At 31.7% G+C, this 17,431-nt stretch overlaps 2 protein-coding genes across 6 annotated transcripts in view; both read right to left on the bottom strand.

Moving 5' to 3' along the window:
• Positions 1-5,258: 5,258 nt before the first annotated feature.
• LOC123010138 lies at positions 5,259-6,671 on the bottom strand. The gene is made up of 6 exons (XM_044406840.1): positions 6,635-6,671; positions 6,121-6,600; positions 5,805-6,073; positions 5,582-5,650; positions 5,428-5,517; positions 5,259-5,374 (listed from the first exon to the last, which is right to left on the bottom strand). The coding sequence occupies exons 1-6, from the start codon at positions 6,669-6,671 to the stop codon at positions 5,303-5,305; spliced, it is 1,017 nt and encodes a 338-aa protein (XP_044262775.1). The 3' UTR covers positions 5,259-5,302.
• A 2,363-nt stretch (positions 6,672-9,034) lies between these two features.
• The window catches only part of LOC123009997 (cytosolic carboxypeptidase-like protein 5), a 12,367-nt gene continuing 3,970 nt past the window's right edge, over positions 9,035-17,431 (bottom strand). For 4 of the 5 annotated variants that reach the window (XM_044406598.1, XM_044406597.1, XM_044406600.1 and 1 more), the window contains exons 3-8: positions 15,480-15,625; positions 14,692-15,427; positions 14,272-14,536; positions 11,302-11,506; positions 9,997-10,188; positions 9,035-9,634 (exon numbers count right to left, since the gene is read on the bottom strand). In XM_044406598.1, coding sequence (XP_044262533.1) covers positions 9,086-9,634; positions 9,997-10,188; positions 11,302-11,506; positions 14,272-14,536; positions 14,692-15,427; positions 15,480-15,625 — 2,093 coding nt within the window. In that variant the 3' untranslated portion in view covers positions 9,035-9,085. Of the gene's footprint in view, positions 9,651-9,996; positions 10,189-11,301; positions 11,507-14,271; positions 14,537-14,691; positions 15,428-15,479; positions 15,626-17,431 lie in introns of all 5 variants that reach the window. The other variant, XM_044406602.1, reaches the window with a different exon arrangement.

Genomic DNA, 17,431 nt, shown 5'->3' with positions numbered 1-17,431 from the left:
CAATTAAAAAAAATATTTAGCGCTTAAAATTGTTGAAAAACTAAAATTTTGTAAGAGTAAACTACCCTTTTCGAAAGGGTGAGGGGTTGAATTTTAGTGGCAGCAAATGCGGCTACAAAAGTTTAATTAGTTTACGTAAAATGTTTGAATTTTACTTTTTATATAAATAATTACAACCTATTTAATTTTTTGGTCAGCAAATTAGAAATCCCCGTAATTTCTTGTTGATACTATCATAATACTTGTACATACCAATCGTATTTATATTTTTTTATTTATAATATTTTTCACATTTAAAATAATAATATGTAGGTATATTTTAGGTATGTACTAAATTGTTCAATTATGTACTTACATAATTTATTTGGAAAAAAGCACTTTGTTATTGTAATAACACAAATGTAAAGGTATGTAGAAAATCGATATACAAACACGAATGCCAATAACTAGATTCTTTAATTTATGGTATATATGGTACAAGTGTGTTATATCACAGATTATACAGATATGACAGCTACGGCAAAATCGCGAAATGGATGTTACCCCCACTTGGCCGCCTGGCCCTCTCAACGCAAGGATGGTAGACATAAATGATTGCTCAGGCTCACGAATCTGTCAGCCGGCGTCACGTGGTCCATAGACATGCTGTGACGTCACAACTGGCCTTTAATCGCGTCAAATGCATGGGAGTTAATAGGAGCAAATATCAAATAATGCAAATAAAAGTGAATTATGACTTTAATTTGTTAAAATCTGTTTTAGATCAGAATAGGCTATGGAAATTTGGCGACTGTAGCTGTATGACAATAAAATAGCTTACTCTAGCCTAAAACAAAAATGAATGCATTATAACAATTTGTTTCTTAGATCACGTTGATAATCATTGTTTGAAATGGAGCAAATTGACCTACGAATCGAGTTGAACTTATCAGCTCGTCTGCACCTGTTGGCCCGTTCCTTTCTCATCGTTGATGAGACCATATTGTTGCCGATAGAAAAAGATAAAAAATGAGATTGTCATCCATTTGTTTTGGTTTTATTTGGCTGCTGTTACAACCATATACAGCATACCATCTACCAGGCATATAGTGACGATATATGCAGCACCTATTTAAATTTATTGGAATTACTTTAAATATACTAAAATTTGCATTATTTCGTACTACAATTTTCTTTTGTACGATCTTAATACGCTCTAATATCATTAAAACACCAAAAAACACGAAGCACAGCTGATGTAAACAAACAATATGGGCCAGTTGTGACGTCACGCAATGTGGTGGGGATGATGAAATATGGTTAACATTGCAGCATAGGGCCTGAGCAATCCTCTATGTCTACCATCCTTGCTCTCAACGGTCTTCGGATACCGCCAAATTCAAATGTACTTTACGTATTGAAAATAATCTTTCGTAAAGCAAACAACAAAAATTTACGTTATTAATGTTTTCATTTTGCATCACTTTATTCCAATTTCCAAAATAACACAAACTTTCCACCCTGCAAACCATATCCATATGCATCTACCATCATAACCTCAAAAACTTGTCACATCAAAATGTAAACTGCCAAATAACTTAGTTACTGTATTTGTGTTGGCTGGTATCTATGTTGGTACTTTCAACGCTGCCAACCTCAAAACGGCCCGTTCAACGGTCATTTTGGAGGCATGGAAGGGGTAAATCTGATACTCACAAATAGACAATCTTATATTTCAGTTTTTCATAAAATTCACAATATTTAAATGGAAACTAATTGTTGTAATACGTTTGTAGCAATACGTAGAACACAACTGCTATGATTTTATGTGACTCTTGGCAAAAAGTACAGTGAAAAAACAGTTTATCTATTTTGGCGCCAAAAAGCTGTCTTATCTGTATAATCTGTTATATTACAAATTAGTTACGCAAGAAAAGATTTATCCCAAGAGCCCGTAAGCCGAGTATAAAACTAGTTTTCTTACGTTACTCATTTGTAGTAACACATGTGTACTATACAAAACTTTATCCAAAACCTCTTAACTGCTATTTCAAATACATAATTTTTTTGGCATTTTAAATTGATTTATAGCATAAAATAGAATTTTTGCTTTTCCAGGACCATTAATGATTGAAATAATTCCAAAATAATTTCTAATAGTGATAGAAAGTAAAACTTCTTACTCTTGAGACAGAATATCTGTACCTCAGAGCAAAACAGTATTAACTACCAAAACACAATTTTTTCTTTAGAGCACTTTAGTTTAAAAACTGGAGTTAATACTATTTTGCTCTGAATTACACATATTTATTCTGAAACACTTGCTTCTTAAGTTCTCATGTGTTTTGCATAGATTTTCTTTTCTTAACAAGTGATTGAATGAATATTTTATAATTATGCTCAACGAAATACATACCTTGTCATGGATTTCAAAACTGTCAGTGTCTGATCTAAATGTCAGATAACTTATTTTTACTTGTTTTGTTCAAATTTCATTGTTTTTGATTCATTCTTTCTGGTTGTGGAGAAAATACAGTCTCTATCTACTTGTGGTTCCTCACGCTCGTAGACGCTCGCTTCCACTCGTATCGAACTTTCATTCTATCCTTGTTACATAATATACTATTATTCACAGTGTGTGATTGAATATGTTAAAACAAAATTTATAATAGTAGTTTTATAAGAAACACGGGTTTAGGATACGACAAGTGCAGCAAGGAGTGCGAAAAATGCCTTATAAACGAGATATCGCATAGTATTTTTTTACTTTGCACCGTTTTTAAACAAAACAATTCAATTTCGAAATGTAGGGAATTTTGCTAACATTGACAACATTGCGCGGTGGCTAAGTGGCCATGAATCAAATTAATTATTTTATTGGTAAAGGTTAATTCCGAAAGTGTCGTTTTGCAATGTACGCCTCTAGAAAGAGGTAAAACGATAAACAATTTACTCCCTGTGAGATCACGCGAAAATTGTTAACTTGACAGCAAAACAGTAAATAAAAACTAACAGGCTAATCTCACATCAAATAAAAAAATTTGACATACATTTGCACTTGTTGCATTTATTATAGTTATTATAAGCCTTTACATAATTTAATTTAATTTTGTGACAGACACCTCGAAATTTTGCAAATCAAATTTGAGACAGTTCCTCTCGTTCAAACAAGCTGAAATTTTGCATTCACACCTGCGCACACATGTGGCAATTACTTTAATTAATTAATTTTTATCAGGGAAGAACATTTTTGTTTACAGCTTAAGTTTTTTAAAATTTATAAAAGCTTTTGAAGGCGGTCAACTAAGCAATATTCGTAGTGTTATGTCCGCTCCTAAAAATTTTATATACTCTTTTTCATATTAATGTGCGTCAAGTAGGTTGTAAAAGTCTAAATAAATCTTTAAATTAAAGGCCAATTTACACAAAAAGTGTCACTAATGTCATTCAGAACAAATTTAATCACGTCAATAATGACAAAAATCTTTAAGTTTGCTACACTATATTAATTACGTTGGTAATTTTAATTATTTTTTGCTACATAAGGTACACATTTATTTGAAAAAAAAAAATTTTAGGAAATATTGAGGTTAGGATTGTTTGTCTTTTCGCATGTTTGCCACCTTAAAATGATCCCTTTCAACGACTACTTCTATGCACATTAATATGAAAACAAATATAAATTATAAAAACTTAAGCTGTACTTAAGCAAAAATGTTCTTCTCTGATACAAAATAGTATATAAAAAACAAGTACTACAAGTACTCCCATTGTGATACGAGTAGGTTACAAATGCACGAGTATCACATTGTGATGTTGTAGCATGCGTTTTGTATTCTATTTTTTCTATTGAGCGCTTTTTATTATTATGCTTGACAGTTAAAATTTTGATATTTGACGTATGCCGTTGCCAAATTGCTTGAAAATAGCTCAAATTACATTAGTTTCGGTGAAATATGTTTATCTACAACAATTTCTCATTTAAAAACAACAGTATTCACAGTCAGTGATGATAAAATGTTTCCAAAAACAGTGTCACAAAGTTGCATTTTATGCAACTGAAAACAGTTGCACAATAGTATATTAAAATTTTGTGGAACGAGTTCAGATTTATGAAACGAGCAGCAAAGCGCCAGTTTTATGAAGAACGAGGTCCACAAATGACTTATGGAACATGTTCTTTATGCTCTTTTTTCTATTTTACACGTTTGAGTACTTTTTAAAAATAAAAATCAATTTTTCAAAATTTAGGAACTTTTGCCCTAATAAGGTGGTGGTTGGTAAAAAATGTCAGAAAGTTTGAAAAATTCGATTTTCGAAGTGCCAAGTCTCGAGTATTTTTTAAAATTTTGTTGAAGTAACAATGAATACTACAAATACAGTTGTCCGGAAAGTCGCGCACCTCCTTGAAAGGGATCAATTAGGTAGTCCCCCAGAGTACTGAAAAAATGTTTAAAAATTCCATCTCTCAAAAAATTTTGACATTTATTTTTAGACATTTGACATGTTTTTATGTGCTTTTAATGACACTGATGATCTTGAATATGTTATTTTACAATTATTTAGTAAAGGTACAAAAATTTTGCCAATAGAAGCCACAAATAACGCTAAACAGAGTTACAATTTAGGATACAGCTTCCTTGTTTCCTCTTCTATTAGCCTATAGCAAAAAAAATTGGCAAATTATTTTTCCAACAGAAATAAATACAGTCAATGTGCAAAATTTAAACTCGCATAATTTCCAAATTTTTATAGATAGATTTTTTTTAAATTCTTTTCATGTTCCTGTTATCTTACCATTTTTCTCTGATGCGCGAGTTCTGAAATGCCCTGTATCTTGGCTTATAAAAAAAATACTCGGCAAGCAAAATTTATTAATTAGGATGTTCTGTTCTAGCAAAAAAAAAATGCAGCGCCATAGGATTATTTTTAAAATGTCAAGTCGTACATTCTTGGTTCAATTTGGTCTCTCGACAGAGTATGTAATATGTACACTATTTTATAATGGCTGATTAGTGGTTGTTTACATACTAATTTCTTGTATAGGATATATACAGTCAGTTTTTATTATATTCAGTAGTGTACGATGAAAACATTTACATAAATTCTAAGTTAGGTGTTGGAAAAAATATTGTATAGGTTGTCACTTATGATTAAAGCCGTTTTAGCGTAAGTTAGAATTTAGTTCATTCGACCTGTCCCCCTTGGTACTAAATGCTCTGTTAATGAATAAAAAATACATTTACCCAGGTTTTAAAGTAATTATTATTTACAATAGAATTAAATATTGTGTCAAGTAGCAAAATGTAAAAAAAGACCGTAATTAAATCATTCGTATCGTCCTAGCGCTGGATTGCATCAAAATCATCCAATAAGTACTGATAGAACTAAGAATCTGAAAAAATCATTGAAATCAAAAAACTATTAATTATAAAAGTTTATACTTACAGATATTACAAGTCTTCTGTTAATTTTAGGTAAAGCATATGCAGAAAGCAAAAGTTTTCTTTTTGTCACTATAAAGAAAAGTGTTCTAACCTAAAAAAATAAACATACCTATCCTACCACATTTTACACATAATTTTGTATTTCAGTCGCCTACCATTTTTTTGATTCGTTTGTCTAATTTGCAAAGCAATAATTGGTAAACCAAATTTCTAGTTTTCTGATTCTGTAAAAGAACAAAGCCTTTGTTACATTTTGAATAAATCCTTAATTATCATCAGGAAAAATTTGCTAAGTGACATTAAAAATATTTCTGATTTTATCACTTAATGGTGTTTTATGTTACTTTAGACTAGCCTGTAATAATAATAAAACCAGACCTGAGTCTCACACTTGTGGCAAACTTCAACAATTGTTAAAACTCTCCAAATTTGTAAACAAATCCACAATAAATACACATAATGAAAAATAGAAGTTTCAATGCTTGACATTACGACAAAAAGTTGGTAAGGACTTATTACTAAATGAATATAACAGCTGAAAATAATTATAGTAGTACTGAAACTAAAACATTCATTGATTTCTTCTACTGAATCATGTATATAATTGTAAGTTTGAATAATTACAAATATGTCTTGTTCACAGAGTCCTAAAATAGGAAATTTTTGAAAATATATGGTTTTAAAAAATACAAACCTGTTTTATTTTTGAAAGAATCTTTCAATGTTTTATTGAGACCCATAATTCGAACATACATCATCGTCATTATTTGCCAATACTGTAATTCGTGAACCAAAACAATGCTGTACATTATATAGAAGGCAAAATAATTATTTAACCCTTCCCAGCTATTATTCCCCCACATAAACAGGTCAAGGATGTATAAAGTAGGCAAGAAAATTGCCAAAACCTTAACAAATATATTTGTCCTTTTTCGAATTTCTTTAACAAAAATTGAAGAAACGAGAGAGTCAATTTGATCAATATTCTCGATGATCCGAATAAAATGTTTAAATTTGAAAGGTGTGGAAACCACGAAAAAAATCGCACTGAAAATAACCTCACTGACATCGAAAGAAGCAATGGCAAAATCCGCAGTGCCCCTGAAGCCCAAAGCTGTAAAAGAAGCCACTTGCATGTCGTTTACGAAGCCCCAAAACGACCAACATGCTAAAAAACATTTTTAGAAAAATTTTAAAAACCAACTCACCTAAAATCGTTATTATCACAAGGTAGAAAATGTACATTTTCCACGACCATTTAAATGAGTTTTCACGTTCGTGATAAGTAAAAGGGCATAGTCCCATAAATTGAGAAATTTTGAAAACAGGTGACAGATTTTTGTAAAGTTTTTGACTGGGTTTGTAATCTGACATTTTGAAAAAGATTTGTGTATGTGGTAAATGCTTTTCCATTGTTGTGGGAAAACTTATAATGAATTTTTAATAGCAGAGAGACAAAAATAATGAGGTGAAACAACCACTATTAATTCGTTTATTATTCATCACTGTTTGTGTAATTTCAGATCGAATCGAAAAGTAAACATTACGAGCAGAATGAATCAATTTCAATTAATCGTCTAATAAAAAACAATTTATACAGAGTGTTCCGTCTAAATTCCACATTAGAACTATTGGGAGTTCAAATAATCGTATTTATTTGAAAATTAGTACAGAGTCATAATCCATTACGTCCTCTTAAATAAAAATATTTTCAAGATGGTGGTACAAACATCACACGACTTTCCTTATCCTACATATTTGGAAAACATCCTTACGACAATACTTTAGTGTTGAAATCCGAGTAGCAAACCTAACGTTTGCATTAGTGCCACCTGCCAGACTATACGCAAAATAAATAATTCTTGTCGCGGGTTCGAGTCTGGGGTGCAATTTTTTTTTAGTTTGATACAAATTATTATTTTTATTTCATCGCATTTTACTTTTAATAAGATATATCTCATGTTTCAGGTCATGTTTCTAAGTAATTTTTATCGCCATGAATTATTGTTTCTTCAACCGTATAATTTTGTGGCCGCTTTACTTTTTGGCCGAACTGCGCAACCGATTTTTACCAATTGTTTCATGCTACGTCCCATTGCTACAAGTAACTTACATACCAAATTTCAAGTTTCTAACTCTTATCACACACGATCCAATGGCCCAAACCAACTTTTTTGGTGTCTTGAAGCTATAATTCGTCCAGAAATGTAAAAACCTGGGTAGGTCAAATTTCAGCCGATTACAATAGTTTCCTTATAAGATAAGGAAAGTAAAAAAGGCAAAACATGGTACAAAACAACAAAATATGTGCAATATTTTATTTAAACAAATGTACATAAAACAATTTTAAGGTAACAATAAGTATATTTAAACATTAATTTCAACAAAAAACCGATTTGAAACATGTACTCGTAGTTATCTTTAATAATAATAATTCGACTGATATGATGTACAGATTAGTTAGTTGTTTGAAGCTAAATACATATTACAATGAGATTTTAGTATTATTAACAATATTTTTTACGAGAATCTTGTAAATAAAATTGTAGCTTGTACAAAATCGTTTTTACATTTATTTATTTACATTGAAATTAATTCTATTTCTACTTTTTCAAAAATTGAACACACTGATGTATGGTTTGTTATAAAATCAAAGGTAGGCATGTTTGGGTATTCTGTAATACACCGTGTATACACATTGAGAAAAAAGTCAAATTAATAAATCACAATTCTGTAAGGATTCGAATATTGAGATCATTTTGAAACGTGGACACCTAATCACTTTTATATCTTCAAAAAAAAAAACATTCCTCAATTCGGCTTAATTAGCGGTCACTTTTTAAACATAATTACTCCGCTGTAGGGTGTGAGTTTCTTACAAAGTGAGTTTCATAACCATGACTAAGTTTATACCAAATTACTCAAAAATTTAACCATTTATTTAATTTTGACCTATAATTCACAGTTTTTTGTACATTGGCGGACACGGAATAATGGACGATTTGTCATTCGACTGACATAAAAATATAAAACGAGCCTTAGGCAACTAACCTCACTTTCGGTTTTTGTAATTTTGATCCTGATAGCTAGAGAAAATGAGAACAAATCAAAATAATTTATTGAACTTAAAAAAACACGTAGTTATTACTCGCATTGTTTCGGAAAATCGACACCAAAAATAAATTTCAACTAAAACTTTCAAATTTTAGTTTCAAACGTCAATCATAATGACATTAAAGAGTGACTTACATTGAACTGACTTAATTTTGATGTCCAAAATTCTGTGTCCGCCTCTGAATTTACTACAGTGTCGCCATCTAAAGCAATTTTGACATTTGACAACAAACCGATACAGTTTACGAAACACTGCAAACAATAAAATAATTTTTAATGTTTTATTTTGTAATAAATCAAAGTAAACAACAACGCCGCCTTTAGTAATCAGTTCTGAAACTTCTGCAGTATATTTGAGCATACTCTATTTTGTCCTCAATTAGTGGTGATATCCAAAAAAAAGTTTTACAAATATACTCCATGGTAATTATGCAATCGACCACCAAAGGACACCACTCACTTAAAATAATAAATCTCAACCAATAACAACCAAAATCACAAAAATATCACTTTATAAACCACCAATTTACAAACAAAAAATGTGTCTATTTCGACTTGAGTTTCTTCCTTTTCTTCACTTTGTCGACCTTACCTGCATCCGGTGTACTTTTCGTCAACCTCCTCAACGAGTGCTTTTTAAACTTACACTTGACAAAAGTGGAATTTTTCGCAAAATTATGCACAATAAAAGTGGCTCCTCTGCTCGGCCCCGCCTCGTCCTTCCATAATTTTTCTTCGCTTTTCGTCTCAATACAAATCTCGCGCAATTTCTTCCTTTCTTCGGCCATTTCTTTACCGATCATTGCTTTCTTTGTCGGTTTTATCTGTTTTCGAACGATTTTTCTTTCACCGCTGACGTTCCGTTTGAATTTGGTTTTCGTTTTCATTTTATTCAGACGGAAAGTTTTAGCGTTATCGTTGTTGGTGGAATGATGTGAACAACTCGGTTGCGAAACCAACATGGCGGCGGCCGAACTCACCGCCATGTTTTCTTTGCGTTCAATGGGCACCGTTGCAGGTCTAGCACGACTCGCCAGACGTTTGGGCGCCGAAACGGGTCTCGTTTTCAGTAATAAACCATGAGATGGTTTTCCCTGTAGCAATCAAACTCTTAACAGAGTTGATTTGTTATGTTCGTTCTTGTAAAAACGTAAAATTGTTCTCTTATTATTCCAAACGAACGATGCGAAGAGTGGTTCAAAAACACAAATGCTTAAATTATCAATTTGTTTTGACGAACAATTTATTTTAACTTGACAATAATAAAAAACAAAAAACTGAATAGGTCCACATAAGTGTTTCACTATAATTATGAAACACTCTGTATGCAAAATACCATTTAAATAAGAGTACAATTTTACTTTTTGACAAGAATGTATTTCCCAGCTTTTACACAAAGATCACCAACTTAGCAAACAAAAAATCACTAATCACCTTCGCTTAAATCATGGCCTACCTGATTATGGAGGCCGGCTAGGTTTCTCAGCTTAATTTTACTATGAGGTCTAGTCTCATCCATTTCATTGGCACAATAAATCCTTAGCCAATCTTTCAAACCGGAAATGGAATGAAATTCGGAATTGGGAATTCTTGAGCAAGGATTTTGGCCGGTGAGGTCTAGAATCGAAGCGCCGAGTGATCTACCAACCTATAAAAACAAAGAAATCGCAATTTGTGGATTGGTGGAATATACAAAATGTTTCAGAACTCGCGCTCCAGATAAAAATGCCAAGTAAAATAAGACACCAAGAACATGAAAAAAATGTTTAAAAAATCTGTACAGGGTGCTGTAATTTTGGATGTCTGAATAGGGAATCTCCAAAACTAAGAGGTTTAGCCAAAAACGAGTGATACATTCTGGGGCTCATTTTTTGAGAAAATAATATTGGTAAAAACCGCATCCTGCTATCGTCTTTTGATTTCGACTTACAGACAAAAGTTGACATTTTAGCGAAATCTAAAAAAAAAACATATCTTTGTTATTATAGAAGATACAGATTTGAAACAAAGACATTATACACTTTTCGAACATTTGTTGTAAATGTTATTGTCATTTGTTTTATTTACTTAGTTATTGTTACTTTTTTATTAAATGTTCACTACATAATAAATATAGTATTATTTTTTGTAATGGTTTAAAAATTGTTAACGACATTATTAAATTCTACGTTAAAAAGTGCCTGTATAATGTCTTTATTTCAAATCTGTATCTTCTATAATAACAAAGATATGAATTTTTTTCGATTTCGCTAAAATGTCAACTTTTGTCTGTAAGTCGAAAACAAAAGACGATAGCACAATGCGGTTTTCACCAATATTATTTTCTCAAAAAATGAGCCCCAGATGGTATCACTCCTTTTTGGCTAAACATCTTAGTTTCGGAGATTCTCTATTCGGACATCCAAAAATGCAGCACCCTGTACATTTATTTTTTAACATTTGACCTTTTTATGTTTATTAATATTATATTTTTTCATAATTATTCAGGTACAAAAACTTTGCCTATAAAAGCTACAAGTAACGTTAAACATATGTTGTTACAATTCAGGATATATCTTCTTTGTTTTCTCTTCTAATAGCTTCCAGGAAAAATAAAACATGTAAAATCATTTTAACAACAGAAATAAGTAGGGTCAAAGTGCAAAATTTAAACCCCACAATTTCGAAATTTTTACAGATGGAATTTTTTTACCATTTTTTCCTTGATATCGCATTTTTCTCTGGAGTGCAAGTTCTGAAATCCTGTGTTGAAAATTCTAACCTCTTCGAATATTTGAGGAGTGTATTTTGGAGGTACTAAAATCGTATGGACTTTATTGTGGGATTCTTTTATGGTCGGCGGAAGAACATTTACGATTCGACCTGTGTTGTAGTTACATTCAAGAGTATAGCTTTTTGTTAAACCGGTGAGTTTGAGGACTGCTACACGGCCGGAGCCTTCTCTGCTCATGCCGTCTCGACGGTCCCTAGAATAATAGTAATCTTGTTGCAATAAATGTGAAAGTAAAAAAGATTCATTAATTGAAAAAAAAAAATTAACGCAAATATGATTTTCTTTAGAAAATTGCAATTTCTAGGTCGTAGTTTTTGGCCAAAAAATTGGCATAGCAGGTTGCCATTAAAAAAAAATGTTTCAAAAAACACACAATAGTTATTTTTATTACAAAGCTTTAAATTGCTTTAAATCTATTAAAAATAATCTGACGTTTTATATTAAGAAATGCCAAACAGTTGTCAAAACTTCTTTACATAGGAGAAAAAATATAAAAAATTATAAAGCTACAAGCAATAAACAATACACTGGCAATAGTTTAAAAAAAAAATCGTCAAAGTCGGAGATAGAGTCTAAAAAGTTACTCTTCATGCGGGATGCATTTCTGGATTTTTAGATGGATGCAATTTCGTGATATCGTGATAATCACAAAAACATATCCAAAAAATGATTTAAAAAGTAGATTGAAGAGCAATTGGTTCCTACTTTGAACAAAATTAAAAGCCAATTAGTTGTTATAATGGATAATGCCCTCTTCCATTCTATGAGAACTGATATACCTCTCAATGCAAATTCTCGGAAAGGAGAAATGGAAAAGTGGCTCCAGAGAAAGAATATCAATTTCAATCCAAGATCAACGAAAAGAGAACTTTTGAACCTAATTAAACCTATCTTAGAAGTAGAACATAAAATGTAACAGGTGGTATTTTACACAGTTATGGACATCGGGTTCTCAGGCTTCCACCATATCACTGCCAGTAAAATGAAATTGAACTACACTCACTGGAAAAATTATCGCATCACATGGGAATAGTATATTAAAGTACAAGTTGCACAAACTTGAAATTCCGAAACGAGACGCGTAGAGGCGAGTTGAGGAACAAATGAGTGCATAAAGAACCTTCTGCAACAAGTGCTTTATACTGTTTTTCTATTTTGTCGCTTTATATCATTTTATAAATTAAAAAACGAATTTTTTTTTTTCTAGAGAATTTTGCGGCGGTTGGCGACATTTAGGTATGTGGAATAATTTTAGGCGGCTGTACAAAATAAAAATAATTCATATTTTCACATTTGAAAATGAATTGTGACGAAAGTCCATCACTAAAATTAAATTACCGCGAACGACTTATTCTAACAACGAAATAGAAAAAAGTGATTTTTTTATTAAAATAACGCTTAAAAAAAAATAAGTTAAACTAAAATTACGACTTAAACTTCAACAATTAAACTATTGTCAAAAGAAATAAAAAAACGAATTCCGTGCGGATCAGTTCTTTAACTTAGATAAGCATTTCTTACATTCAGAGGCATCCATTAATAACTGGGATTGCCTCCTCGAGCCTGGAAAAAAGCTCAGTTTTTTATTGTTTTCCCTCGAAAATTAGCGGTGATTTTGATAATTTGACATTTATTCAATGAATCTACACCAATTGTTTTTGAAAAATCCATAGTCGACTGATTTACTTCAAAAAGCTACTATCCTATATCGTCAATTTTAGTACTATATTCAGAATTTCGCCATTTTAAATCTTAAAATTTAAGAGATGCGATAATTATGCCGGTCAGTGTAGTATAGGAGTTTGCCAAACAGTATTACAATAAACATGTCCATGCCCAACCTCTTCAATTATGGAAATGTAGCGGAGTATTATTAATTATTGCGAAAAACTCATCAAAGATGATTGGGCGAAGTATATGGGTAATACATCTTTCGAAAACATCCCTCCAGTAATTATATTGTTAGGACAATCTGAGGCAAAACCTAATGACAAATTGTCCGATTTTTAATTAAATGAAATCTTTTTCCTTTTTTTTTCATTTTCAAAATATTTTTTAAATAAAAATTGCATACTATTTCCTGTTATAAATCAACTCAAATTATTATATAAAGATTTCATAACCTCAAAACACATTTTTAACTCAACTTAACAACTTTGTTACTAGTTTTAAGAGACACTCACAATCAAATTTTGTTAGGGTCTAAATTTAATGGTACAGTATGGACAGAAAATTTCGTCCATTCAATTTCTGTGAATTCACAAAAATTCACTGTAGTCTGTGCTTTATTGTCATGATAATTGACATTCAAATACGTATTGTCAAATTTAATCAAATTCTTACTCATTTTGGACCAGATTTTCAACCTGCAAGTTGATTGGTACTAAATCTCAAGCAAAGCAAAAGTAAAAAGTAGCAAGGAGCATCGAGCATTTTGTCAACATGAAAAATGTTAATCAAAATTCTGAAACAAGGTTAGAAAAATTTAAAGGCTTATTTACAGTTTTAGTCTGTCATTGAAATTGTGCGGACAAAATTCACTGTCCATCACTGTACAGTACAAATTTTGGCCAACCTTGGCATATGACAATTCATATCTATAATGGATGAGTTTCCAATTTTGAAGTCATTATCAACCTTTACTAATAAAAAGTTGCGTATCATAAAGTTGTTTTAGAGACGCAAAAGTAAACAAAAGCATTAGACTAAAAAAAAAAAAATTACACAAAATACTATAAAAATAAAACACGGTTCCCATCCAGTGATAGCAAATTAAGTTTGTTTTTTCCTAGGTAATGCTACATGTTACGAAAAAGTTTATTAAGATTTTTTTGTTATGTAACTAATACCAATAAACAAAGCAAAAGAATAAATTCGTACTTAATAATATTATTCTCTGATGCCACACTAATGAGTCATCCTGTATAATGAATTTAAATAATTCAATACAGTACTCACCTGAGATACATATTCCTTTCGGTAAAATTACAGGCAGTGAAGTGAAAATTATGATTATTCATACTCATTAACTTCGGCAAAAGCATACAGTCGACATTCCTATCCAAATCTTGGAAATGATTTCCGTACATGAAAATTCCTTTCTTTGAAGCATGACCATGTAAATCTATGTACAAAAATAATCCGCTTTCGTTTGCGTTCACTTCGATGTTTTCTTCTTCATCCTTTACGATTTCGGCACTTCTACATCTTCGACACATCTTAACTAAATAAACATTTTTTGTTTTGTATGCTTTTGAAATAGTTAGCAACAGTGAATAATCTAGCTACAGAAACAGCAAATATAAGACTTCAATGTTGCCAACTTAATATGAAGTTACAGGCCACCTTCATTATTTTCAAAAATTCGAATAAACTCACCTTTACATTTTGCACACCAAACACCTCCTTCCTTCTCCTCCAGACTCATATTCGATACTTTGACACTAATCGTCGCATCACCTTGCGACTTGTCCAGGGCATCCTCTTTCTCGTATCCGAAATGATAGTACCTTATCAACGCCCTTGCGGCATAAACTGCCGGATGTTGTGCCAAAACCGGATTCAAATATACCCGATTCAAGTTAACACCTCTTGTATCCGTTCTGTAATGCCCCAGAACCACTCCATCGGGATTCAAAAAGGGAATCATCTTGAAAACGTACAACCGTCGTAACATTATTGCCACCGGATCGTCACGAGTCAATAATAGATTCAAAAAACCGTTAAAAACAAAACTCGAAGGAGTTTCCCCCGGATGTACACGAGCCGAAACGAAGACGACTTTCTTACCCACAAATTTAAATGGTCGACGGAAATTTTTATCAGGGAAGAGGTTTTTCAAACGGGTTTCAATTTCGGGTGTAATTCCATGATAGGAGGAAACAGTCAAGAGGTGAATGTCACGGCCACCCAAAGAACGACAAACTACTTCCTTATGGTAGTAGATATCATCCTCGTAGTTGGCCACGTAGTTTTCGAATTTTAAATCTATATTTGTTAATAGTTTTTGAAGGTCAGTGTAGGAAAATGGATAAGTGAAAGCAAAATACGTGATGCTTTGGACATTTTCTGGTGTTTTAAATTTAAAACTGAGAGTGAATATATCGTCGACGGTCTGGAAGTTTTTTATGATTATTTTGTGTTTTATTTTTGTACAAATTTCTTACGTTATAGATGGGTTTGTCACGTATGCGTTCCCACTGCATTTTTCCAGGAATTATACGATATACAGGTGCCATACCTTGGCTGTACATTTTGCCTTGACGATTGAGATCGACAATGTTTAGGCGTACTAGAAGGCATGGTGAATGTGCTACAAAAAAGTATACTCATAAAATAAATAATTGTAAACCTTGAAATGGTCTTTTTATTGTCAGGATGGTATTTATTAATTTTGGTACTAGAAAAATTACCACCGTTAATGACTATCTAGAGAAAAGAGTAGATATACACGTATTAAAATACAAGTTGCAAAAGGTATCCATTAAACCCCATACGAACCGCGTAGCGGCGAGTTGAGAAATAAACGATTGCTTAAATGGCTTTTTGTAACTAGTGAATTCTCGCGATTTTTTCATGTATATACAATACTTCTATCCAAAAAAAACGTACATTTTCTAGGTGATATTCATAAAAAATGCAAACATACAGGGTGTTGAAAAATGCCGCACTAAAATTATGGTACGATGTCTAGAAGCATTTGGTGAGTGAGGAAAAAATATTTAAAAAAATTTTGATGTTAAATTTGTACCTGGATGAAGATTTATTTTATGGTAAATCTGGCAACTGTGTGTTACCTACCTTGAGAAAATCAAGAGAGTTGCCATGGAATAATTCCATTCAATTCTTGAATTCATTGTTACCTTTAAATGTTGCCGCATCGATTTTTGCATAATTATCGATAATTTAGAAGACCATGTTAAAGACCATAGACATTGCGTTAAAGATTATTAATCTACCTTCCATTCTGCATATTTTAATTGCATTTTGAGTATTATTTAGTAATAATAAGTACAACTAACAAGTTTGAAGATTCTTGCAAAAAACCCCTATTGTGCAGAAAAATAAAAACCATAAATTTTTTAAATATTTTTCCTTCACTCACCAAATGCTTCTAGACACCGTAACATAGTTGTGTGCGGCATTTTTTAAACAGCCCTGTATTTATACTTATAATTTTTTAAGTACAAACACAAAATGTCTTAGGCAAATAACACAAATTTTTGACTGGAATATATTCAAATCAGCGTTAATTTTCATTTCTTTACCTAAATCCGCCTTTATGTAAAGAATTAACAAGTTTTTACTTATTTCAAAAGCTATCGATTAAAATAAAAAAATGGGAATCTTCAGCTTTACTACTTTATCATTTATCATTTTTTATCTTTATCATTCACTTTTTTGAAAAAGTGTAGTAAAGGATTAAGACAAAGGATTAAGACAGATACTCGTATCTTATAACTCGGTCTGGTAACGGTGATTTGGGGCGGCGAACTGAAACAATTCATACTTCTGACCTGACCTGACCTGACCTGACCACAGAATGGCAAAATTTCTATTACTCGAAAGTTTTATCAGATAGCAAACAGGTAAAGAATTATCGATGAAAATAAAAAAAAATGGGAATCATCAGCTTTACTAGGTACTTTATCATTTATCATTTTTTCCTAAATGGGAACGGATGGCCTGCGGGCACATTGTCAACGTTTTCTAAGAAAAATTTGACCAAATTCATATGAAATCCTTTACCTGTGACCGATTGCTATCTGATAAAACTTTCGAATAATAGAAAGAAACAAAACAATTCCTGTGTGGGCTAGATTAAGAGGTCAAGATACTTGTCAACGTCTTGTGCAATCAATGCCAAGAAGTTTGTAGTAGATAAAACAATAAATTAATTATTTTGTAAAATGGTGACTTTGGACATCAAAACCATGAATCAGGTAAGGGATAGACAATGTGCCCGCAGGCCATCCGTTTCCATTCAGCAAAATTTTGCCATTCTGTGTTGTCAGAAGAATGAATTAGTTCCGTTCGAAATTTACGATATCTTATACGATACGATAATGACCGCCCCAAATCACAGTTACCAGATCGAGTTATAAGATACGAGTATCTT

This window comes from Tribolium madens, unplaced genomic scaffold (genome assembly GCF_015345945.1).
Source record: "Tribolium madens isolate multiple individuals breed KSU strain unplaced genomic scaffold, Tmad_KSU_1.1 Scaffold_7;HRSCAF=85;Tcas5.2_LG10, whole genome shotgun sequence".
Taxonomy (NCBI): Eukaryota; Metazoa; Arthropoda; class Insecta; order Coleoptera; family Tenebrionidae; genus Tribolium; species Tribolium madens.
This window is presented reverse-complemented; position numbering and strand designations above follow the sequence as displayed.